The following is a 27,905-nucleotide window of genomic DNA, read 5'->3' on the forward strand; positions in this document are numbered from 1 at the left end:
AAATTCTAAAAAAAAATCACATATACCTAAAACTGACGTAGGAAGAAATTTGAATACAAACTAGAGTAGTACTGAATTGCAAAAAAAAATTAAATTTAAATAAAAATAAAAATAAAAATTAATTTAAATTTTTTTTAGTGTTTGATTTTCTGATGAAAATCAAAAAAAATCAGACGTTTTTCACTATAGATCCCATGTTAAATCACATAGGGGTTCAAATAAATCGTCAAAATTTCTTATTTATTATCCTATACAACATTTGCCATACAGCTAGTGATTTGGTTTGGGGGCACTTTTTACTCCCTTACCCGGCCAGGTCCTTTGTCAGTGAGTGGTAAGCTCAGTGAGTAGTAAGCTCGTTTTGCACCTCGACTTTAGTCCTCTATTGTGTTATCCACGATATTTGTTATTCGCGATGATCTTGCCAGACTATTCCGCGGATAATCGGGGTTCTACTGTTTGTGAACTAAATTCATTCATATGTGAACTTCGTTTTAGTTGAACCTGGTGGAACGCGCGCCTACCAAGTTAAGTAGATAAATCAATTAACAAACATTCCGCGAAAATTTCACCCAAACCGCCACAACACCATCTTCATTTTAATTAACTAATTGGACCAATCTTCCCCCGATAGGATTCGATTAATCGCTTATCCCACGCTGGCGTTTCGTCAGCGAGCTGGAACGAATCGCTGGTTGGGTTCATTTTATCTCCGTCTCCCAGTCTCCCAGCATCCAAAAGCACCTATTTCAATTCGATAACGATCTGTTTAACCTGTCGTGCCCATTATCGGCGGGACCGCGAGCGCGGGGTGTCAAACTCCCATAGTGACAACCCCGCGCGAACCGAACCGCGCCATTGGCGTCAGGTTGGAGAGGAAAACGTCTGTTGACACCGCGTCATTATGATATTCGATGACGATCAATCGACGAAACCCAGCCCGAATAATCCCATTCTAATTGGTTATAAACTGACGGTTTTTATAATTTTGAATGCAATCGCTCCGGGTCGTAAATAAGCGTGCTGACTCTCGGGAAGGCTTCGATGAAGAGGTACCCCTGGCTAACAAGACACTTGAAGAATATGAACATTCAAAACCAGAGAGCGATATGAGTGTTTCCTCGACTGGAGTTGATTTTCGTTCTTGTTTTGCTGAAGGGTTTGAGGAGGGATCTACTGCGACAATCTAAATTGGGTACGGATAGGGAGACGAGGGGTCCACCGGCGTCAATCGCCATTCTTTACGACGGCGGAAGAAATGTGCGTGTATCGATTAATTTATTCACCTCTTGGCTAGATTTTCCAGGCGATGAGCCACTCGAAAGTACTTCGCAGAGAGTTGGGGCGGGGGTAGGAAATATGAATAAATATCGTTCAGCTGTCACAATTTATCGTTTTTTATGTATGTGCGGCCGAAGAATTAGTCTAGAATGAGAAATATTTTTTCTCAAGTGTAACGCTTTTGTTGAGTCGCCGTGCGCTGCGGATCGCGAGCGGGTGGACAAGAGAACGGGGGCGAGCTGCAAGATAAAATGGCCTCCCGTTGCGTTTATGGTCGTAACTCATCAATAATAAAGTTGATGCCTTTTTCCCTTGTGTTTTCTCCGGTATTGTTATTTGCTGGCTGGCTGTTGTGTCACTCTCGAAAGGCAGGACTTTTCCACATAGTTGCAGAGATCGGAACTAGATAGTTCTACTTCGTGTCGACGGGTGTTTGGTTTTGGGGATCTGGTGCTCGAGAGGGACTGACTGACCAGAGGCGGAGGGTTGAATGGTCATGGTCGGAGTAGAATTTTATTCCCGTTCCGGCAAAGCTGGAAGTGAAAAGCAATTAAGAAGTCACATGGGGCTGCGGAAAAGTTTCAGTGGTCCCGTTCTGCGGTCATAAATTAACCATATGTGCGGTCAGATGCCACTCAAAGGAGATTTTATTAACTTTCTCCGTCGGATCTGCGCGAACAAGGGTGAACTTAATTGCTCAAGATGAAACGATGCTCACTGGATGGCTGGAATCCCCATCGATGATGGTGAGCTCTCTACCACATATGTATACGCCTCTACCTCTGAAAAACTAATAAACCGAGAAGTCACTGCAGTGAGCACATTTTTGCGACGATATCATAAATCTTGGGGAGGAAAAAATCTACACAGAAGTAGTAAAACCATATCCTCCCTTCCCACCAAAAACCAACACTCAAATTGCATTCCTCGTAAGCAAAACGATTGCTATCAGTGAAGTTAATGTCGAAGTCAATTGTTTTATCATCTTTTCTCCGATCTAGCAGAACTTTTATCTCTTTATGACAAGTCATCCTTTGCATCCTTTTGCCTTTTTATGCTCTTTGCGTCCCCTTCTCGTCAAGCTGCATGCAAAATTACCGATTTCACGCTTTTTTGGTCGGTCGTATATTTTTAGAATCTTTCCAAAGTCAGAGTGTGTGGAGTGCGGAGAGTACCGTTGATTGACATTGAGCTTATGTAAATATTTATTGAGCTTCTGCAGTGAGAGATAAACCTATTAGATGGGATGGAAACAAAATTTGCTGCCTAAGAAATTTTGTTTTTATGGTTTTATTAGAGGGGTTTCGGAGGTGCACGATTGGCAACATGATAGATTAGGAGCTCCGAACGGTGCGGGTCTGAGGTTGTTCCATTAGTTCGTTGGCTCGTGTTCTCGGAAACGTTGGGTATGTTAGAGCTTGATTTGAAGGTCATTTGATTTATGTGTTTTGCTGGTTTTGTTGCACTTCACAGTTTCTATTTTCAAGCATCAAAGTGTTCTCTTTCATTGCTTTAGAACATGTACAGTTAATTTTTTTCTGATTTGTTCCCTAAACCAATCATGGAACTATGATAGTAAAATTTTCTATACATATTATATAACACTCTCTGCGGAATAAATTTACGAATTGATTTAACTAATCATTCGTTAGCATCCGCTTTTCCTGATGAAGTTGTTTCGTTATTCGGTTTGAATATGGTACGATGCAATAGTTTTTTTCAATTACATGGCTATTCATATCCTTAATTTCTACGATGACACTAATTACGGCATAGAAAACGGAATATGAAGATAAGTAAGGAAGAGACGAAAGCTCATCCTCCTGTCTGTTAGATTCAACTGTTTCCGATAAATTTTATAGTGGTTTAATTTCAAAATTCAATTCCTCGATGGTTATATTTCAATTTGTGAGTTAACAGAAAAGCGATATTAGGTATGTACGGAAAAGTTAAATTTATTGGTGAGCGGAAAATTTAAATTATTGCAATAATTGCACTGGTGGGGTGAAACGGACAATTGCCAGTAGGAGTGAGATAGACTGCGAAAAAGCTGTTTATTCTACTCCTAAAGAATGACCTGCGTCTATAAACGGAAATCAAATCACCGAAGGTGGACTGTCTAGAAGCTGACTGGAACCAAAAGCAAAATAGTTGAGGGTCTGTCCGTTTATAGTGCTGAAAAGCATAATATCACTTCTAGGTGGATTACCAGGATTTTTTTCATCATTTAACGGACATTCGTGATGAGTTCCGACCTTGGTTGAATAAAACTATTCCTCTCTCGAGCGATAAACTTCTACGCTTCATATATTACAAACCCGTCCATATCCCCCCCACTACATGTCCATATCACCCGCATCGAAAAACAGTTCTACTTTTAGTCTGTTTTAATTTCAGTAAAAAAAACACTTTTTTGAACATTTGGCCGATATTTCGAAAAACAGTACAGGGTAACATCGATATAACGTACATTTTACTTTCGAAATTGTACGTTGTATCGAAGCATAATAAAGAACTCAGATATGTAGCTTGTATTACTTTATTGTGTTTCTGTTTGAGTTAGGGTAATGAATAAATTCAACTAGAAGACGAAGAAAATCTTTCTCATGATGTTTCCCGTCGTACTGTTGATTAAAGTTTGATTCATTTAGAATCCGAAATCACAAAACAGTTGTATTCCGGGATCGGTTAAAGGTACAGAACAAGCTTTAGTATCAAAATATATATAATTTATTGTTCTTTCAGAAAATAATATTCAAAAAATTATTTCTTTGGGCTTTGAAAATGTGTGGATATAACTATCGAAGTACCCCTGTATATTGAATTGTAAGAAACTGCATTCCAGTTTTTGGAAACATGAGTTTTCAAAGATACAATTGAAGATCTTCATGTCCGTCTTACCCCAACTTCTCCTAGTAGGCTAGACATATTGTGGCGCAGGAAAAACATCATGAGTACCGTTCTGAATCATATTTCGGACAGCTTCATATTTCGGACACTCTTTAAAAATAACTTGAAATGCTTAATGCCCTGATGATATAACTAAAGGATTTCTCTAAAGAATCAATTGTGATATTAATGTTATAGTTATACCATCAGGACATCAAGCATTTCAAGTTATTTTTAAAGAGTGTCCGAAATATGAACCTGTCCGAAATATGATTCAGAACGGTATAAAGCCACACAGAAAAAAAAGCGTAATTGCTATTTCTAATTTATTTCGCCCAATGTAATGGGGACGAAGTCTCCATTTAACGAGGATAAGGAATCGAGTCGGTCCAAAGTTGTATTCTAGTCATCAAATCATCTTGCTGTCAACGAAAGTGCTGTGAAAAATTTATCAAACATTTCATTTTCAACATCTACAAAACTACATTGCTGTAGAAATGCGAACAAATAAAATAATGTATTGAAATTTTTTAAATTTTAATTGAAATTTCTCAAAAATCGATGCTTTTAGGAAGTTTATTATTATGAGCTCTATTATTTAGAATGACCACAAGAATCATATTACTTAATTGTTCTTGCAAATATTTGTGTTTTGAAAAATTCACTAAAGTTGACCTTACTGTAATTGTAAATGTTTCTGATTTTTCTTCCAAATGCGATCAAAATTTCGACTAGGAGCCTCAAGGAGGGAACCCTGTCTGGTAGATCGAAAAATAATGAATTTACGTTATTTTTTTCTCGGATGTAATGAATAAAGTGAAGTGTTCGGGTATTTTGGTTATTGTTTAAGGCAGACTATTTTGGGCAAGAGACCCCTTTTCCAGATTGAAGTGATATCACCGACCCCTATAGCCAATTTTTTTTTCCAATTTTATATTTATCTTGTTCTTACACATTACTCATAGGCATAAAATTTAGTAAGTATCAACTGTAATTAATAATTATTAATAAAAATTACAATACCAATATTTCTACTAAAACATTAGTCATTCTTATAACAAGTTGATTCTTGTAACACAACTTATACCAAGGGCTCAATGTCGACCACTTTCAGAAACATTGGTTTAAGGTATATAAAAAGATGTATTTTCCAGTTTTTGAGTGCACGAATAATGATTTTTATACTGTTGACAGCTGGATGAAAATCGTTACTTTGCTGGTGGTATCGGTTCTGAAGCAACGGAGTGTCGCAGACCGAATCCCAATGAATATTTTGAAAATTTAGGACAATACCCAGAGTGTTACATACGGGTTTTAAAAAATTCGAAATATTGCCCAAATGGCGGCCATTTTTGTTAAAAATGAGTTATTTTTCATGAAATATCACTGTTAAAAAATCGCGAGTAGATCCTGAGATATCGATACCACCAGCTGAAAAAACATGGTTTCGAGAAAAACGCGTTTAAAAATTCGTATAGCAATAATAAATCCCATGAGGTGACCTCATACTTTTAACTGTAATATTCCTACCATAACAAATATCTAAAAATCCTTTTAGGACAACATTTCTGAGGGCCTAAAGTTCCCCTTTAACAGGGCGTGCTCTAACTGAACTGCAACCCATTTATGTGTATTAATAATAAACGTCATATTCAATTTGAAGTTTTGCATTTGCTGTTTTCAGTCCAGTTAGCGAGTAGAATTCTATAAGGGCTGTCCACATACCACGTGGACAACTTTAGGGGGGTAGGGGGTAAGACAATGTCCACGCATGTCCACGGAGAGGGGGGAGGGGGTATATATCGAGTCCTCGTGGACAGGAAGAATATTTTTTTTAAATACAACCACCTATACATTGAAAATTAAATTAAATAACACATATTCAAGAATTTATAAACTCTCCGTATTTATCAATAACCGGATTGAGCCACCTGAGAGCGCTGCCCAGTAAAACGGTCTCAAGGAAAAGTTCAATAATTCTTTCATAGATGAGATTTGACCAATAGCGTGGAAGATTTTTTTCATCAAATTCGATCCTCTATCACCTGAAATATTTCGGATCAGCTACCTAACAACTTGTATATAACAATATTCCAAGCAGATATAATAGTTTTCGATATTCTATTCAATTTATGAGAAAGTTTTCTCAGCAGTTTAACCCATTAACGACCAAGCTGTAAAAAATATTTTTTTAACAAACACCATTGGTGTAATTTTGATTATTGGCGTTACAGAAACCCAAATCTTCAAGAATTATTTTTTCCGTCCTTCCGTTTTCCGCAAAATGACAAAAAACCGAAAAATCGCCAAACAAAAATATTGGCTAAAACCTACATTTATGATCCTCTAGGAGGTTCAATCCAATGTTTTTTTTCCTACATCACAATGTGTGTTCTTTGATCAGAGTAATACTGTAAGAAAGTTTACATATTATCTCATTTTAGGTTTTTTTTATTAGGTTATGTGAGGTTATGTACTTTTCGCACATAGTTGCTTTAATCCGAATTTATTGTCTTATAAAGTTATACAAAATTGAATGCAATTGATGGTAAGTGATAGCTAATAAATTGAGCTATCATTTGATGCCTAGACCTTACCATATGGTAGCTTTTCATAAAATTATTAAAGTTGCATAAAAATTATTAAAGTTGCTGTTCGATTTTTCGAACCCTTGGCCTGAAATGGATTAAACATTTCTTCATGTTTTTGAGGAATCAATTAACTTTCTATTAAATTAATTGATTTCTCAAAAACTTATTTCAATCGGGCAGCAGATTTGAAACCAAAAATGTACAAATTTTTTAAAAAATGGGGAGGATCGAGGCAGCGACTGATTAATTTGGCGTTGTATTGTTCTTTAGTAAACTGTTCGATTTTAATAAGTGATGTTTTGATAAGGATTTTACCGGAGGAAAACCAAAGAGCAATACAAATAACTTTTCGGGCAAGGTTAGTAAAAAATCAATGAGTCGTGAATTTTCTAATGTATACCCCGATTCTGCATTCCGCCAGATTTGCATTCCGTTCGAAACCATTATTTCGTTTTTTGTCTTATGTCATGATTTATATCAAAAGTACAGGCTTTTCGAAATCACTTAAAAATTTCGACCCTCCAACTCCTCAATCCTTTATCAAATAAAAAAAAAATCTTTAGATATCAGTGCATGGTCTCTATTTCATCTTTTCTTTTCTTGAAATTCTTTTTAATTGATAAAAAAATCTATGCATATAAAATTGTTCTGTTTGTTTTTGTGCGTCTCATAAACTCGAAAAGTTCGTCACTGAAGGAGCTCATATTATGACACAATATAAAATGTTGTTACTGCCTACCCCTCAGGAAGCTTTAAGATTTTCAGATGGAATAAGCACACTTCTGAAGTTGAGCTGTGAGCGTAAATCAAATTTCTAGTATTGAATACGTATTCTATGTGATAGGAACACATTTTTTGGCAAGTGTTTAATAAAACGTGATTTAAAATTGTATCCTATAATGATTTGAAATCGATTTAATTTTATTCGATTGACGTTGCTCAGGACCAATCTTTGGAATTGTGTGATGTAGATTCGGGTGCGGAATGTTGAACTGTATATTGCGCGTTTCCGTGTTGGCATACTAGAGAGCCAAAGCGTGGCAGGGTACAGCTAGTAAGAATTGAAAAATAAACTTCAATGGAACTAAATTTTAATGTAAGCGCAATCCAGTTATTTCCTCAATTATTCTAATTAAATAAGCAAAAATGTCCACGTGGACAACAGGGGGAGGGGAATGAAAATGTTCACGCTTGACCACGGAGGGGGAGGGAGGAGTGTAAAATCGTGCTTCTTCTGTCCACGTGGTATGTGGACGGGTCCTAACTGGGTTGATTTCCCAGCCCCGCAAGCGAACGAGTATTACATGCTTGCTTGCCTTGATGAACACAAGGATGGTGTTTTCCAGCAAGATGAAGTTCGATGTCACACCTCTCGAAAGATGAAAACAACTTTCCTTTCGATAGTCGAAAATTCAGAAAATGTTTTCCAGACTGTGGACAGTAGATTTGGGTAAATCTAGCTTTTTTTAAAAGATAATTTAGTTATTTTTTTTCAGCATTGACATCAGTTAGGCAAACAAAAAAAACAACGAACTGATTTTATTTACATATATAAGTTCAAAAAATTGCAATGTCAAATGACAAGCCAATACTCAGTCATGTCCGCAACAGAGCCGATACGGTCCCGACGAGGCCCTTGCAGCCGAGTGGTCCACCAGAGCACAAGCCCAAACGCCAGCCTTGTATTGGATTGACTATGAATATCCTCATTCATAGAAATCGAGAAAATTTCCTTAACGAAAAATTTCTAGACCGGCACTTAGAAAACTTTCAATTAAATATCCTTTATATCTGTGTTATGCACGCGACGCTCAAACTTATGTAGACTAATTTAATTTTTTTTAACTAATATAATATAAAACAACAAAATAAAAATAAAAATAGTCTATCATCACCAGGATCATGACGGACATAATAGAGAGGATATAAATACAAATTAATAAAAGATAATTTAAAAAATTAAGTAGTTTGCATAATATAATCCGTTCAAAAAAAAAACTTCGCCAGGTTAATTGAAAATATTAAAAACAATCTGCAAAAAAAAATCCCACATTAAATTATCCGTTCGTATAAAACTTCGTCAGTAACAATCTTCGTCATAAAATTTAAAAATATATCGGTCGGCTGTTAATGAAACACAGCTTTCACGTGTGAAATACAGTGCCTCTTAAATTCTGTAAGTGTTGTTGCACGTTTAATATGTCTTGGCATCGAGTTGAACACATTTATACCTTTGAAATACAACGAATTTTGTGAAGCACATGTCAAGAAATTGGGTGTTCTCAATTCATTCGCGTTTCTTGTGTTATAACTGTGAAAGTCACTTCCTCTTTCAACTCGATCACACAAATTGATGATGCTTATACAGCCATTCCATGCCAAACCGATATAGTGGTTCTCAGATTTTCGTGAAAAGTGGTAGTGTTGTTCTTTATCGCAAAACATTAGACCCGTATTTTTTTTTATTTTTTCAGTAGGGTGACCATTTCCATTTCAGGGTTGTCCGAAAAATCAACTTTTTCCTCTTTTTCCAAAAAACCCTTTTTTCAAAAATTCATAACTTTTGAACTACTAGACCGACTCAGATGTTCGACATATCAAATTAAAGTCAATCACCTTGTCTTTTTAGAAAAAATACTAAACCTGCAGAAAATTTGAATTTTGTTCTCGTTATTATTGATTGTAATTGTTTTTTTCTTTATTGTTTCCATAGTCTCGGGACCAAGGGCGCTATGTTTTTTTTATATTTTTCTGAAAAGCTGAGGCTTTTTCACATAATATATGTCGAAACCAAAGAGGCGTTTTTTTTTCGTTCTTAAGTTATGATTTTTCAAAGTTAACCGATGGTCCCAAAAATCATTTTTCAAAAATGACTTTGTTCAAAAATTTATTACTTTTGAACTACTGGACCGATTCAGATGATCGATATATCAAATTAAAGCCAATTAGCCAGTCTTTTTTGAAAGAATAACACATTTGCCAATTAATTGATTTCTAGTCGCATACATTCAATCTAGTCGAATAGAAATATTGAACGAAGACTGAAAACATTTAACTTAATAGAAAAATAATAACTTAAAAACGAAAAATAACACATCTCTGATTTTTGGACATGTTATGTAAAAAAAACCTGTGCTCCCGTGGCCGAGTGGTTAGCGTCAAACCTAACATGCCGGGAGTTCGGGTTCGATTCCCGTTCTGGTCGTGGAAATTTTTCTTCAAAGAAATTTCCTCCGACTTGCACTGTGGTCACACGTATTCTAGAGCTTGTCACTCAGAATGCATTCAAGGCGTGTTATTTGGCATAGAAATCTCAACTAAGTACTAATGAAAATGACGCAAGTAATACTACGTTGAGACGGCGGAGTTCCTCTAGGAACGTTAGTGCCATATAAGAAGAAGAAGAAGAAGATGTAAAAAAACCTTAGCTTTCAAGAAAAAATATAAAAAATACAGCATTTTTGGTTCCGAAACCATGTAAACTGTAAAAAACCAATACATTACATATTTACGAAATCAAAATCAATTTTTTTTCTCAAGTCTAATATTTTTCAAAAAAGACTAGCTAATTGCCTTTTATTTTATGTGTCGATCATCTGAATCGGTCCAGTAGATCAAAAGTTGTTAATTTTCGTGTTGGAAAAAAGAGGAAAAAATTATTTTTTGAACCATCGGTTAACTTTGAAAAATCATAACTCGAAAACAAAAAAAAACACCTCTTTGGTTTCGACATATGTTATGTGAAAAATCCTCAGCTTTTCAGAAAAAATATAAGAAAATATAGCGCCCTTGGTCCCGAGACCATGAAACCTATAAAAAACAAATACAATCAATAATAACGAGAACAGAATTCAAACTTGTTGCAGGTTTAGTAATTTTTCAAGAAAAAAAGGTGATTGGCTTCAATTTAATATGTCGAACATCTGAATCGGTCTAGTAAGGACCGTATCGTTAATTATGGGTACGCTCAAAACACAGCTTTATTTCAAATATTGCATTTATTTTTCAGTTCTGATATCAAAATATTGTATCTTATGAATGAAAGAAAGGAGTAACAGTAAAAAATAATCAAGATTCTGATTTTCGCGCCAATGATCGCACCTGCTTCTTGATGTCCCTCATTAGGTTCTGGACAACCGTCTCATCGACTTGTTTGCTCACATTTATCCAATCCTTTTTGAACTGCTCAAGGTCATCGGCTGCCTTGTCCTTCTTCCGCAGTCGTCCCTTCATCAAAGCCCAAAATTTTTCAATAGGTCTTATTTGCGGACAATTTGGAGGATTCATCTCCTTTTCCACAAAATCGACATTATTCTCGCGATACCAATCCAAGGTCAAACGTGCATAGTGGCATGATGCCAAATCAGGCCAAAATAGTGTCGGACCAGTGTGCTTTCGGATGAGCGGTAACACACGCTTTTGGAGACATTCTTTCCGGTAAATTTCACCATTCATATTCCCGAGAGTGAAGAAAGGAGATGATTTCATGCCACATTGACAAACAGCTTGCCAAACCAGCACTTTCTTACCGAATTTTTCGCAAAAAATTGACTTCTCCGCGTTCGGGACATCTGTTCCTTGCTTTACAGTGTAAAACTGTGCCCCAGGAAGAGTTTTGTAGTCCAGTTTGACGTAGGTTTCATCATCCATGACGATGCACAGTTCGCGTTTGCTTAAAATCCCATCGTAAAGCTTACGGGCACGGGTTTTCACGGAACTTGCCTGAATTTGGCTGCGTTTGGGACATTTTTGCTTTCTATATGCCTTCAGTGAGTTACGTTCTTTGGCACGTTGAACCATACCGATTGATGTTCCACACTTTTTTGCGCAATCCCGTATCGATAATTCCTTTTTTCTTTCAAATTGCCTGCAAATCTTTTTATCCAAGTTTGGCTTGGATGGCCCAGGTTTTCTGCCGCGACCGGGTAGATCCTTCAATGTATTATACATACCAAATCGCTTGATAGCGTTTTGGACCGCATGGACGCTTACTCCTTCCGCCTTCGCCAATTTTCTCATTGATATTCCTGTTTCGGAGCAGTATCTGGTCACAATGGATTTTCGTTTTTCTTCTGTTAGCCCTCTCATGATTGCACTTTTAGGAAAAAACGATCTTTTAACAATGCTAACTGAACGCTAACTGTGTCAACAACAGGAGAAAAATAAACAGCTGTCAAAACAAGCTATAGTCTTTTTCAGACGGAGACTCTAAGGCGTACCCATAAATAACGATACGGTCCTTAGTTCAAAAGTTATGAATTTTTGAAAAAAGTCATTTTTGGAGAAAAGAGGAAAAAGTTGATTTTTCGGACCACCCTAAAACGGAAATGGCCAGCCTACTGAAAAAATAAAAAAAATACGGGTCTAATGTTTTGCGATAAAGAACAAAACTATCACTTTTCACGAAAATCTGAGAACCACTATATCGGTTTGGCATGAAAAGGCTGTATACATAGTTCTTCTGAATCTAGATTGCATACTATCACGTATTAAAGTTTTCGACCACGATGTTTGGTCGAATCTTTTGATCTCAAAATAACGTTAATCGTATCGTTGCTGATCCGATTTCGAAGCTTATTTTTGTTCTGATCATTCAGAAAAAAATCGCTTGACAGATGCCGAGAAGTGAAGCATAGTGAGAACGTTAAAAACAAGGAATGTGATTTTCCTACGGAGTAATTTTATCTTTAGAGAACGGAATTTTTTTCTCTATTATAATGACTTTCATTCTGGCTGGTGCGTCACTTTCACTTACATTTTTGGAAGAATGTCGGGAGTGAGAATTGAACTCGAGATCTCTGCGTGAGAGGTAACGCCTCTATCACAACGTTAATGCTTGCCAAATTGGAAAAGTTTCTGTGATTTAATATTACTGCAGCATTGTGCGTCAGATCATCAAAATCAAATCTTTTTCTCATTTGCTTGATCAGTTCCACGAAAAAACTGCGACAAATATGCTTTAAAAAGATTTGTCTTTCGTTGTCCATTGTTCTGATAGTTTCTTCTACAGCCATTTCAACCTAAAAAAGTTGATAGGTCTGAGCCTAGAGGCACGGGCGGGATCTTGACATAGGGCTGTGATTGTGTGTAGTAATTGCATTTAAATTGAGTTTTTCATTGTTCAAAATCTGTATTTTTTTCTTTTCTGATCAATCAAATGGATGCCCTGAAAAACCGTTTCCTGTATATACTAGTATCCTTCAAAAATGTACAGAAAAATACGATTAAAGCCAATACCCTTTTTTCTGTTTATTCAATCATGCAGAAGAAGACAAAGAGTCATCATGTATCATTTTTAAACACAAGTCTAAATATAAGACTGAGTCAAATCAATCTATGATTACAAAAATATATTATAAATATAAATAGCATTATCTCCTTCGTTACCACGTTGTCCGGAACATTGTTTGTAATAACTTTATAGCCCTGTAAGATCGCGACTACTCAAGCTGTCATAATCTGATTTACGTGGGTATACCCTTTCGATCTTCTAAATCAGCAGCCATTTAAATTCATTTATTGCATTTTTACATAACCAAACAGCTTATTCGATATTATGACATCCTGGACCACAATTACACAAATTGTTAGTAGTGAGACCTACACGATAAAAACATGAATTGAGCACAAATTGATTGGACAACATACAATATAATATAAAATTAATGCCTATTATCGGTAAATGGAGAATAATTCATTTTACGCATCAACTCACATTATGAGCCAACGCCCGAGTTTAGGCAAGAAGATTGTTCGTTGCGTCGGGGAGGACGCGAGTGGATAGTGCAATCGAAAGAAAACACACCCAATTAAATCGTCAAATTGTTAACTTTTTTTACTATATTCACTGTTCATGCTTCAAGCAAAAAAAAAATTGTGGATAAATTTCCTGTCTAATGATATGTAACTCAACATATGTCGCATACGATGATTTTGAGTAGTATGCGTTTGGAAACTCCTAATAAATCGTTACATTTTTCGTAGAGTGACCCCCCTATATAGAAATCAAAGACATAGTCCTATGTCAAAATCTAACCGCTTTTCAAATGATCTTCAAATTTAATAGCGTTGGACATTGAAACAATGTAAGATTCCTCGAAGATATTAGAGAGAATGATCAAATAAAAATCATTCAGCTGTTCGTGTAGCATCGTGAATTATATTTTTTCGGCCTAGAACAAACGATTTAATCTGTTGATCTTGGACAAAACATAGTCCAATAAAAATCAACCGAGGTTTTGTCGTTAAATGTCGTTAAATTACTGATAATGCCAATACGAATGATTGTGTAAGGGCCGCTTAAACTAAAAATATCGGCAGATTAAAACATTCTTCTAGGAAAATCCTAGAATATAGTCAATTCCTACAAGAAACACGAATTAGGTATTATCTTGAGGAAGGGACAAAAACATTCAGGGTAATGTGCATAGTGGTTTGAATACGATTTCAAATATAAGGATACGGTTGTCACCTAATATCCTTCGATTCCAACGAACAAGGCTCAATACATAAAAATGAAATAATTGCCCTACTTTGGTTCCTTGAAGTTTCAACTACCATCCAGTTCAACTATTCCACATTGGTTCATAGCTTCATAGCTTAACCCTTTCACGACCACGGGGACGCCGATGTCCCAAGCAAAAATCATGAATTAATTCAATATTTACGTAACCATTGTAAATTACTTTTTTATTTTAATATTTCGGAATGTACCTTTTTATTATTTTTTACTGGCAATACATAATATCTAACACCGTTTATTGTTTATGGTCACCGGAACGTCAGAGTTCTTTTGGCGCGAATGATCAGCTGTTTGGAATAAATAATTGATATTGTAGCAGTGCTTTTCAAGTTTTTACAGTGTCAAATTATCGTTACCTGGTAAGTAAATTGTTATTCTAAATATTCAGTAGTAATGTATTTGTGTTGTATTCTGTGATAAATCGTTATAGAGATTATGGGACACGGATGTCCCTGTCGGCGTAAAGGAATACTTTTTATACGGAATTTCATAACTTTTTGGCCTGGTGATTTATACCAAAATGCTATCATTTTCTTATTCATATTGTTGCAGAATATGTTTCGTAAGGGACGTGGAGTTTTTGAGCTTCGAGAAAATGAAATTCATCAAATTTTGATGGGTGACAATAGCGATGAGGAAGATGACTTAGTGCTTGATGAAGAAGACCAAAGACTTCTAACACAGGATGATGACCAAGGGGTATTTGATGTCGAGATTGAAGGAACGACGACTCTTCAACGGCAAGAATCACCTGAACCTTCAACATCTCGACAGGAAATCGTCACTGAAGCACATTCCAACCTTCAACCGGTTTTCAATTGGAATCCGAGAACATACCACCCAAATGTTTTTCCTGACGTGGAATATGAATTCGGAAAGGTGAAAATCTGTCAAGAAGTTGAAGCCGATACATTGACTCCTTTTGACATTTTCCGTTTAGTAACTAATTTCGATATTTTAGTTGAACGTATAGTATCCGAGTCAGTACAATACGCTCACCAAAATGGACGGGAGTTCACTATCAAAATCGATGAAATGAAAGCATTTCTTGGTGTGAATCTGGTTATGGGCTATCATATCTTGCCATCATTGAGAGATTACTGGTCTACAGAACCAGACATGGCGGTACCATTCATTTCAAATGTTATGCCAAGAACGCGATTCGAAGAAATACGCAGAAATCTACATTTCTGTAACAATGACGATGTAAGAGACATAAACAGCCCTAACTATGATCGAGCATACAAAATCCGGCCAGTTATGGATCACTTGAATACTTCATTTCAAAACGCTCTCAATAACACGAAAAAACAATCCATCGACGAGCATATGATCAAATTCAAGGGTCACAACGTAATGAAGCAATACATAAAAAATAAACCAGTAAGATGGGGTTTCAAATTATGGTGCAGATGTGATGCAGAAACGGGTTACTTATTTGAATTTGATTTATATACCGGTAAACGAACTTCAGGGACTGAGTATGGATTAGGTGAATCAGTAGTGCTGAAACTTACGACAAAGCTGGACGGCTTGGGATGTGAAATTTACATTGACAATTTCTTCAACTCACCTTTGTTGCAGTACAGACTGATTGACCAGAATATCAAGGCATGTGGGACTGTTCGAATTAACCGAAAACATCTTCCGAAAACTGCACCAGTGGATAAAAAAATGAAGCGTGGGGACATTTACACCACAAGTTTTCAAGGCATATCGTATGTGAAATGGATGGATAATAAAGCGGTACATTTCTTGACCAACTTTCTGTCACCTGTAGAAACGGATACCGTGAAACGGCGACAGGCTGGCTCAGCAGATAAAATTGACGTGAGATGTCCTAAAATTGTGTCACACTATAACAAAAATATGGGTGGAGTGGACCTAATGGACCAACTAAAAGTGTGCTATGAAATAGATCGGAGATCAAAAATAAAGTATTATCTTCGCCTATTCTTTGATCTGTTAGATATATCGATCAATAATGCACATACCGTCTACACTAAGCTCCATGAACAAAAAAAAATTGAAGGGTCTCTGTTGTCGACCTTGCAATTCAGACAAGTTGTTGCTCGGAGTTTGATAAATGGTTTTACCAACAGACAAAGAGGCCTTCCAACTGCAAGAAGTAGTGTAGTACGCAAAGCAGTGAAACGACAATTACCATCGCACCCAATGGAAAAGTCGAATGCCAGAAAGAGGTGCGTACATTGTGCCAAGTACAAAAAAGAAAACCGCACAAATAATACTTGTATTTTGTGTAAAGTGCACCTTTGCTACACTAACAACAGGAATTGTTTCGCCGAGTACCACAAATAACTTGCCCTATTATATTTATATTATCTATAAATAAGTAAATAAAAGTATACTGAGTAACAAATGTACATTATTTATAACAAAACACTCTTACCAACAAGTAAACCAAAATTTAGATGTTTCAGTAGAAAGTAACCCTTAGCGACCATAGGGACATATTTGTCCCATAAATTTCCAAAAAAAAATGTAAAAGTTTTTGGAATTTTTAGTATAAATTATGTTTTTAGGGTGCCTATTAATTCATTACATCTAGGTAAATTGATTTAATAATGTACCGTAACCTTATGGTCCTGAAAGGGTTAACTGCCGATTGCGTTCATCACGAGCCATACATTCCACAAATAGAAATCCAATAAAACTGAAAACGAAACAAATGGATTTTATTGGAACATCCTTTGTCCTAATTTTGACACCCGCACATCACCCAGCGGGACACAGCCCGATGATGAAAGGCAGCACGACGTTGGAACGAAGTGACAAAACCAAAAAACAAAAACAAATGGCTTTCCGAAGAAACCAAATGAACGACCAAACAAAGGGGTGAAACCGGTGTTTGTTTCTCGCGCCCTGGCACTAGAAACAAATGTCCGCCATTCGATCATCGCCCCTTCTTCCCTCGAAACTGTCGGCGTGTTTGTCACACACAACACAACATGAACAAATTAAGAAAAATATTGCTCGACATAAATTGATACCACTCTTTCAGCATGGGGACACCAGAGCTTATCGGGTGGATATCATCGCTGATGGTGATAAATTGTTACCATGTCCTTAAGTTTAGCTCGTTTTAGTTACTTTTTTCTTGGTTCTAGAATTCAGCTGGATCGTAGCCGTCAAATCAAACTCCATGGGGTTTAAATGACTGTTTTGTTCATAATTTTGAAACGGGGGGAGCCTCATCCATTCCGTTGCCGCTAGCGACGGGAAGACATTGGGTCGATTTTTTTTACCAAATAGGAAGAAAGCGGGCGCCAGCTTCTGGCTGATTATCCGATGTGTGCAGAATGGATCTCGTCTCGTCTCGGGGCGCGTGACAGGCGATAGGACTAGGAAAAAAAAATAGATGCTTATCAGCGGAGGATCGTTATATTAGTCGATAAATTAGCTGTCGAACGACGGGCGTCAGCCAGGTGTCGGCGTTTGATCTTCGATCGGATCGTTTCCTCTATGAAATTGGCTGAGAAATGCCGGTACTTATTTTTTATGCCATTGCGGTATCGTGTTACGGTACGGTACCCGCTTCGATACGATCCGGTGTCAGGAAGTTGGATAACTGGGTCCGATATTGTGCCCGGAGGCGGACTATTCGTTTGCTGTCAATCCTTGTGGGGTTGCAATTTATATTTATTCGAAATATTGCAATCATTCAAGTGAGTAAGTAGCATATTTCATCGTTTCGAGTTACAATACAATAATTAGAAATAAAATATTGTGAGCGTTATTGTTACTATCAACTGGATTGCATAATGAAGTCCGGCTAACGTAAATCAGAACGCACAAAATTAATTGTAATTCAAGATTGGAATATTCTAATAATAATATTTAATCAATAATTACTATTGTAGTATTTTTGTTCAATTTTCTACTGTTGAATAATTTTATTTTTCAACATAATTGCCTACAGCGATTATAGCGAATTTGCAACTTTTCGATACCAATTTATAGTACTCTTTCGGGTTTTCCTCAGAATCGGCATCAGTTTCGGTAATCACTTCATCATCGGTCTTAAATTTCTTGCCAGCGAACATTCTCCTCAGGTCTGCGAACAGAAAATAGTCAACGGAGGCCAGATCTGGAGGATACGGTGGATGCGTCATGCAATTTTGCCATCAATACACGAAATTCGGATTTTTCCATTTTTTACAATAACAAAAGCTGCTTCACTCTCAATGCTGTAACTCATGAACCAATCGACCGATTGCGGTCAAATCTTGGCACGTATCCATTGAAAGACGGTGCTTTGTGATTTTATTTATTTATTTATTTATTTAATTGTTATCAACAGGCTGTATTTTGCCCTAATGATTTAATGGAAATTTCTAATTTGTCCAATAAAATGTTGCCGGGCCACATTTCTCGAATAATGGAAGTCGAAACCAGAAGCTACTCTGTTGAACAGACGTTGAAGGCCTAACAGTGCTGAATTGTATCCATGGTTGGTACGACGGAAGGGCACTCGGAGGAATGCGTGGTCCCGTAGAGCTCGAGGTTGAATCGAAAGGTTGATGTTCTCCAATATCACTGGGCATTCTGTCCTAGCTAATAAAACGTCATACATAAATAGTGCGCGATTCACATCCCTTCGCACGTGTAGCGTATCAAGACCCATTAGTTGGCACCGACTTTCATAGCTAGGTAACTGATGTGGATTACTCCAGGGCAATCGTCTTAGGGCGAATCGAACGAATCGTTTTTGTACGGCTTCAATCCTGTTGACTCCGTTGAGATAGTGCGGATTCCAAATTACTGAACAGTATTCCAGGCTTGAGCGAACTAAAGCACTAAACATAGATCTAAGGCAGTATACATCGGTGAAATCCCTCGCGGTGCGCATGATGAATCCAAGACTACGCGAAGCTTTCCCAACTACGTAGTTCACATGTATTTTGAAGTTGAGTTTGCAGTCTAAATACACTCCTAGATCCTTCACGCAGTCGAATTTAGTTAGCGGAGCATCGTCAAGAGAATAATTGTAACGAAAAGGATCTTTTCTTCTTGTAAAAGTAATCGTGGAACATTTGCTTGGATTCAGCGTCATACGATTATCCCCGCACCATTTTTGGAAAGTTTCTAATTGTCGCTGGAGAAATAAAGCGTCAGCTTCCGACTTAACGTGGAGAAATAGCTCCATATCGTCAACGAATGAAAGATGAGGGCACTCCAGCACTAAATTTACGTCATTGAAGTAAATAAGAAATATCAGAGGGCCGAGATGACTCCCCTGAGGTATTCCTGATGTAGCAGAGAATTCTGCGGAGAAGCACTCGCCAATTTTGACCGTGAGGGAGCGACCGATCAAGTATGATGTGAGCCAATGTAAAACATTGCCGCTGAAGCCTAGCTTGTCCAATTTGCGCACTGTAATATCGTGGTTTATTTTGTCGAAGGCGGCGGAAAGGTCGGTGTAAATAGCGTCCGTTTGGGTCACACCATTAAACATTCCGTCAGCAATATATGTCGTGAACGATAGCAGATTCGTTGAGGTGGATCGCTTCGGCATGAATCCATGCTGATCGATAGATATATACTGCTTACAGTGAGCGAAAATCGATTCGATGACCACAGGTTCAAATAGTCTGGAAACCGCGTTCAGAGCAGAGATTCCTCGGTAGTTGTCGATGTTTCTTCTATCGCCTTTCTTATGAACCGGAAAAATGTAAGCCTTCTTCCAAAGCAATGGGAAGATGCCCTTAGTCAAAGAAAGATTGAACAACTGGCATAGTGGAAACAATAATCCTACTGCGCATTTTTTCACGACCGATGCTGGGACTCCATCTGGTCCGACAGAATTAGAGAATTTCAATTTGCTGAAACCAGATTTCAGCATTTCGTTATTCACGGTGATTCGGAACAGCGAACTGTTCAGTATTGGGACACTTTTCGTGGCTCTCGAGAGCTGGTCTTGAGACAGATTCTCGTTCGAGAAAGTACCAGAAAACTTCGCTGAAAAGAGATTGCAAATTCCCTGTGTGTCAGACGCTTCATGTCCATCGTGAAACATAGATGATGGTAATCCAGACTCCTTGCGTTGTTCATCGACGTATTTCCAGAATAGTTTAGGATTGCTCTTGAATTTCCGCTGAATACTGCGTAGGTAGATTACATGGCATCGTTTGCTTGTTCTTTGGTATTGACGGTTTAGTTGTACATATTGTTGCTTCAAAGTAATTAGAGTATTTTCTAAGTGCAGCCCTCTTAGCCGTTTTGAGTCGGAGAAGCTCAGTGGTTTGCCACGGTTGGTGACTGGATGAACGTATGATTTTCTTCGGAACATACCTGTCGATTAGATAGCTCATAATGTTCGTGTAGGATAAGACAGCAGCATCGACGTCGTCCTTGTCCAAAACTTCACTCCAATCAATGTCTAAAAGCACATCAACCATACTATTAAAGTCAGCACTTTTAAAATCATAGTGGACGGCGGTAGGAACGATGCTGAAACTGTTCGTACTGGTTTTCATAGTAAGGTAAAGTGGAGGATGATGAGGTACTGATTTCACCATAGGCACAGGTGCTACCGATAATATCGGAGCTTCGTCTGGTTTGCTCACGAAGCAAAGATCAAGCATGCGGACATTTTCATTCGTAATAGAATTGATTTGTTGAAGCAGATTATAGGTGTGCCCGTCTAGTAAGGCGTTCGTCCCAGCATGGAAGGTTGACTGGGTCGCATCAGCGTACAAAAATCTTCCAGATCCAATTTGCCACTTTAAATTTGGGAGATTGAAATCATCAAGTACAACAATTTCGTCAGCTGGAAGCGCACGTGAAACTATTACCGACACCGATTGTACTTGGGCATCGATCAATGCAACGTCTCGAGTACGATCAGGAGGAATATAAACTACGCAGAGATACAGCTTTCTACCTTCCAGTTTTATCGAAACCCACACTTGTTCGATACAGGACCATGAGGTTTCTCTAATCAGGTGAGCTTTTAGGCGTCGGTGGACAGCTATGAGAACACCACCCCCTGATGATTTTGTACTATTGAGATGATTTCGGTCCGTGCGGAATACTTCATAGTTCTGCCCGCAAACTTGGTTGGAGAGAGTGCGGTCGTCGACCCAGGTCTCCGTCAAAGCGATGATGTCGTAGCAGCCATCCGAACACGCGTGTTGATACTCGTTGAGACGGCTGTTTATACCACCAACGTTCTGGTAGTAAGCGTGTAGTTCAGTATATTGACGTATTTGTGTATGTACTGACTGGTGTGTGCTAGAAAGCGAAGGTCCATCAGCAGAATCGAAAGAGTTAACATTGCGGTACTTGCCTTGAGCAGGCGGATGGGAGAACCCTATCCGATCATCGACAACAGGACCGGAATGACTCCGACGACAGGATACTTCAAAGGGCACGACTGTGTCGAGCGGATTCAGGGCTCCCATGGAGGCTTTAGCAATGCATTCCGGTTCGATGTAATTCCTGGTTGAATTTACTGGACGAAACTTACTGGAGTTGAAATTAGTTTGCGCGGTATCGCTGAAAACGGATCGGAATACAGGAAACGAAGAAGCGGTATTGAGTTTATACTTGCCAGAGTTAGCAAGTTGGAAGACCCCCTCACCAGCTCCGAACACAGGAACGGAACGGCTGAGACGGCTGGCGATGTGAGTAGATGAGCAGCAGTTCACGACTGTGTCGTGACGCTTGGAGGCAAATCCAAATGATGATAGTCTATCTATACTATCAACCTTATGAACTTTTCATCCGAACTGTTACAGTAATACAATATTACAGTTCTCCAGTTCGAACATAAACACGAACTTTTTGGTTGATCGAGTTCATCATATTCTGAACAGTTTGAAGAAGACATTGGATCTACATAGGGGAAGTGGGGGCATAGTGGTCACCCTAAGGAATATGTCCATTTCCAGCGTTCACATACCGCCACAATTCCCATTTTTCTAAGAATATTATAGTTCAACTCATTGTTGTTCAAGATAGCATACGGCCTTTACTATAAAAATTCAAAATAGTACATTTTTCATCATTAGAAAAAAAGTGAAAAATAGAACTTTTTTTTTGCTTGGCGGTAAAGTGGTCACTCGTACATATCAAGCTAAATGGGATAGATTTGAAGGTTTTTTCGTCCTAATTTGTTCAAATCATATTCGATATAGTAGGTACATGTATAAAATCAGCTTGGTCTATTCACCTAGAGTCTCAATTCAAATTTTCTCATGCATACAAAAACGTTGTAAGAAACACATAACGTTCCGCATAATGAGGCTTGATTTAGTTGGAGTGGCATATTTTTCCAGGGTCAAAGCAACAAAAGGAATCTTTTCAAGAGCAGAATGTGATGAGGTATATTAGCTTTAGTAAACAGAACATCGTGAGTCGTTATGCACCTATGACCACTTTGGCCCCAAACATCAAAGTAATTTCTATGCTAATTAATCGCTGAGATTGCACAGAATATATGTTCACCTCTCCTAGAATATGTGAACAGTCGGTCAAACTGATGATTTGTCCAACATATCAGATCGAATAAACTAAATTTCACGAGAAATTCATTAGATACCTTGCGCACAGAACTACGGCCGAATGCCTATCGAGAGAGCAATTTCTGTCTTTATTTATATTTCGACATGTGACAGCCCTAATGAAGTACAGGGTGTCTAAAAATTCATTAAGTTCTTCAAACATAAGGTGCCCATCAATACGGTGTCAATAGTAGTACTACCAAACAAGCAGGTGACCACTTTGCCCCCCATAACTAATTTGCCCCCACTACCCCTAGTCACGCAACCGATATGCACAAAAAAAATCGTATAAAAAATGTCTCACGATACAAAATCTTTATTCTCGAATAAAGAACGATACAAAGTCGACAACTGAACCGCTTAGGAACCAACACGCTCGATAGTTGCAGCGCGATCGTTATTTTCTTTTCTTCAGAGAGCGTTGCGCGACTTATGCGCCCTGTATGTTATTAATTATTAATCAAAACAACAAAAATGAGAAGCGAATTTCCAAACACTCAGAATGTAAGATTATTTTATGTTGTAAGCAAAAATAGATTTTTGATGAAACATGTTTATTGTTCCGATTTCGACAATATCATTTCTATTACTGAGTTTGACTTATGAAACTGTTAATACAGGTCGGACTCGATTATCCGGGATTCGATTATCAGGAGTACAGGTCGGACTCGATTATCCGGATTATCCGGATTACCCGGAATTTTAGACTCGATTATCCGGAGTATTTTATTTTTTATTTTCGGAAATTTTGAATAATTTGTATAATAATTCTATATTGAATAGTTAATATGAGTATCAAAAGAAATGGCTTGACTAGTAGAACGCAGTTATTTATGAAAAATGCAAATCCAAGATGGCGACCACTACAACATGGCGGATTTTATATTTTCTCAGAACCCCATCAATGTATCAATGTATCAAATGAAAGGGCTTGACTAGAAGAACACAATTATTTATGAAAAATGCAAATCCAAAATGGCCGCCACCACAAAATGGTGCCATATATATTTTATTCACAATCCCATCAATATGGGTATCAAATTAAAAAGCTTAACTAGTAGAATACAGTTATTTATGAAAAATGCAAATCTAAGATGGTGGTCACTACAAAATTGCGGATTACCTATTTTCTCAGAACCCCATCAATATGGGTATCAAATGAAAATGCTTGACTAGTAGAACACAGTTATTTATGAAAAATGCCCAAAAATGTATCAAAATAAATTTCTCGACTAGTAGAACATAGCAGATAATAAAAAATCCTTGAAATTGGATTCCCCAAACAACTAATTACTGTTTGAATGGTTTTATTCAACTTGACCTGTTTCTATGTATGCTTGAATGTTTGTTGGGTTGTCCCACATTAATAGAAAATTGACCCTGTTCCTGTTGAATGATTTATCTGAAATTTGGAACATACATTTAATTCTACTGTCATTATAAAACTGCGTATTTCATGATCTTGAAAAATTAAATTTAGCCGCCGCAAAAAAATGGCTGAATGGCTTGATTTGGAGAATACACTACACTATGAACAACATAAATTCGAAAAGATCGCCGCCACAAAATGGTCGACTATGTATTTTTTGCAATCCCCTCAATATTGGTATCAAATGAATTAAGTTTGGCTAATAGAATACAGTACAGCACTCGATTATATACACACTCGATTATATGTGATTCGATTATATACAATTTTGGTCTTGATTATATTCAGTTTGGAAAAAAATATTTTTTTTATATTTCAAATATGGCTTATTTCATGAAGAAATGTAACCTTCCAACGTTAAGGTTAAGTTTATGTCGCTATTACATGTACAGTGGGGTAAAAATCGTGATTTTTGAAGATTTTGCTTGACTTTTCACCAGGAATTGTTTATATCGATATTGCAGCCAAATTAAGAAAGATAGAAGTTGCGCCTCAAAGAACAAATTGTGGAGGAGGCTAAAGAACTTCATTTTAATTGACAGAAACAATCTAGTTTAATATAAATTTTTCAGGATAAAATTAATAATAACACATTAAAAATGATTAATTTTTAAGTGTTCCACTTCCAAAATATTATTAAAATTCACTAATTTAGTTGTTCCACTACTAAATCATGCAATCCTGAATCGTCTTCCGTAGCGTACTTTTTAGTGCTCCCTTGGCCGAGTGGTTAGCGTCGATAACTAACATGCCGGGTGTTCGGGTTCGATTCCCGTTCTGGTCGGGGGAATTTTTCGTCAAAGAAATTTCCTCCGACTTGCACTGTGATCACGCGTATTCTAGAGCTTGCCACTCAGAATGCATTCAAGGCGTGTTATTTGGCATAGAAATCTCAACTAAGTACTAATAAAAATGACGCAAGTGATACTACGTTGAGACGGCGAAGTTCCTCTAGGAACGTTAGTGCCATTGAAGAAGAAGAAGAAGCGTACTTTTTAATGTGGAGCCAGTTTGAAGCAACGGAGTACAAAAAAAAAAGACGGGTGGGTAATGTCGGGGACATAACCGGAGTGACGTAGGACTATACGAAGGGGACAGCTTTTGCTAAATATATATTTTAAATATATTGTTTTATTTTCGTGAATACCTACCTATCTACCTGAAAAATGGATTAGTTTACTGTTTACTCTTTATGAACATGTTGGGGGTTCTGAAAAGAACCTTTGGTGTTGTGTTTTTGCGTTTTTTTTTTACAAACTTGATTCTTGATTTTTTTCTGAAGGCTTTGTACTTATTAAATGTTTAATGTCGGGCATCTTTCGGCGTAAACACATACCGTATCAAAATGATGGCTGTGATAGGGAATGCATAGGTGGTCATCAGCTCGTTCACTATCATATATTTCACTATTGAGCACATTACCGTACCTTAAGCTTAACAAAAAAAATCAGTTTATATTATATGTCATATTAGGTCACTTTAGAATGCATTGGTATTGTGAAAAACCTTTAATAACTCTTATTCGAAAGATTTAATGGCCCTGAAAAGCGTCGTGTTTTACGGTGGCTGGTTTTGCAACCAAAGCAATCTGTATAAACAAACTTTTTCTTTCTTCTACCTGCTGCCGTTTTACGATTGCGTTTTCCACTTGCTGAAACTAGTTGTTGTCACCGAACCGAATGTGCTCTGTTCTGTAGGTGGGTTTTCTTATTGTCGTGATCAGCTTTGCAAGCCAGCTCGAGCACCCCGGTGGCCGAAAATCTATAACCGCTATTAGGCATACTGGTGCTCCGGTACCAATCCGTTGATGCGATGTGATGTGAAACGATGCCATACAACCACACTGATTTACGGTTTGAAAGAGAATGATATATTTTTCAACGGATCCGCGCGTTTTGTACTCTAGCGGTACACGCTCACAGGATAGAGACAAATCGGCAGACTCAGCCAAAGGGGCGAGTCCAACGAGACGAACGAATGAGCGTTAAAAGGCAGCGATGGCAAAAAATTACATTCATTAAAATTTGTTCGCTCGTTGGATTCACATGCAGGCTAAAAAAGGATCCTTTTCACAAAATTATCTTTAATCTAAAGAGTTTACTGTTTTGTTATCACTTGATATCCCCATCTTGTTCGGCTAAACCTTCCTGTTGAACGATTGCGTTTGCCACTCGCCACAGGATTCACAGTTGGAAAATTTCTTCCCATCCAGCTTGGGACATGTTGGGTCATAACTTGGACCCCGAACTCTATGTTTACAAAAATGTCCAACTAAATAAGTTGCATTACATGTCCGTCCAATTAGCTAAATGTTGAAATAAATGTAAATGACTGTACTTTCAATCTGGAGGCAATTTAAGAATTGGTGTAAATTGAATAATTGCGAAAGTCCACAACCATCAATAAGCTCAGAACAACTGCCAAATTCACATACTCATCATATCCTGGCAAACAAATTATGAAAGAATCAATTTGTGTTTTATTATTATTTTGGATATTGTTTTAGAAAGCATTGAACTGTATTTCCTAAACTCTTTTTTGGAAGGTTTTATGGCCCTTAAAAGCGCCTTGTTTTATGGAATGGTTCCAATTTAGAAAACTTAGTACTCGTGGTTTTGAAAAAAAAAACCATTTCGGACGCCCTCGATGCCGCCTTGTTCTGGATTTGCCACCAAAGCAGTTTGTATAAAGAACAAACTTTTTTCTTCTGCTACCTGATGCCGTTTTGCGATTGCGTTTGCCACTCGCTACCCGCTGCAACTGCCTGTTGTCTTGATGTCCACCGAACCGAATGTGTTCTGTTCCGAATGCGGGTTTTCTTATCGTCGCGAGCAGCTTTGCCAGCTAACTCGATCACTTCGGCGGCCGAAACTATATAACGCCGGCTAGGTGGACTGGTGCACTGGTACTAACGCGCTCGGCCTAGCTACTCCAGATCAACACGGTTCGAGCGGGATTTTGCCTTTCCCTTCACTTTTCCTCCTTTACCATGTCCAGACATGGCTGCTTGGGTTGGTTTGTTGATGTGTTGTGATGCGAACCGATGTGGTGTACGGTTTGGATGAGAATGATCATTACGGAAGGAAGGAAGGTATTGTATTATAGAGACTTTAAACTTTTGCAGTTCATTCGTCTCTAGCCTTGAGAAAGGCACTCAATCCCTCGCCGTCCAGCATTTTTTTTTCATTATATATTTAATTTTATTAATTTAATTGTTGATTTACAATTAGTTTACAATATAAGATATTCCACATGGTGATTCAATCTTTAGTCCAGCTGTTACTGATATAATTAATTTATATAAAATCAAATTTTTCCTAGATGGTTGTTGTACCATTTTGCCAGTTGTTACTGAACTATTTTGGTTTGATTTAAACTTACTTAACCTACTATATACACACTTAAACTACTATATACTCAAATTTACAACATTTAGGGATAAAGGTCCCTGATTTTTTGCCATTCCGACTGTCGGGTTCTGGCCATGTGCCGTTGTTCGAACTGCTCGATTCTAGTTCCTATTGAGTCGAAGCAAGCTAGCCGGTGGACGTCAGTGGTTCTCGTGTGCCACGGAAGATTGAGTATTAGTTTCAGGAAGCGGTTCTGAACTACCTGAAGCTTATTCAGGTGAGACCTTGCGCATCCACTCCAGACCGGAGAGCTGTACT

General features: G+C 37.6%; 1 protein-coding gene across 1 annotated transcript; it reads right to left on the minus strand.

Moving 5' to 3' along the window:
• Positions 1-603: 603 nt before the first annotated feature.
• On the minus strand, positions 604-21,707 carry LOC129774493 (uncharacterized). The gene is made up of 3 exons (XM_055778238.1): positions 20,596-21,707; positions 18,707-20,405; positions 604-744 (listed from the first exon to the last, which is right to left on the minus strand). The coding sequence occupies exons 1-3, from the start codon at positions 21,705-21,707 to the stop codon at positions 604-606; spliced, it is 2,952 nt and encodes a 983-aa protein (XP_055634213.1).
• Between the last annotated feature and the right edge of the window lie 6,198 nt (positions 21,708-27,905).

This window comes from Toxorhynchites rutilus, chromosome 3, assembly GCF_029784135.1.
Source record: "Toxorhynchites rutilus septentrionalis strain SRP chromosome 3, ASM2978413v1, whole genome shotgun sequence".
NCBI classification, from domain to species: domain Eukaryota; kingdom Metazoa; phylum Arthropoda; class Insecta; order Diptera; family Culicidae; genus Toxorhynchites; species Toxorhynchites rutilus.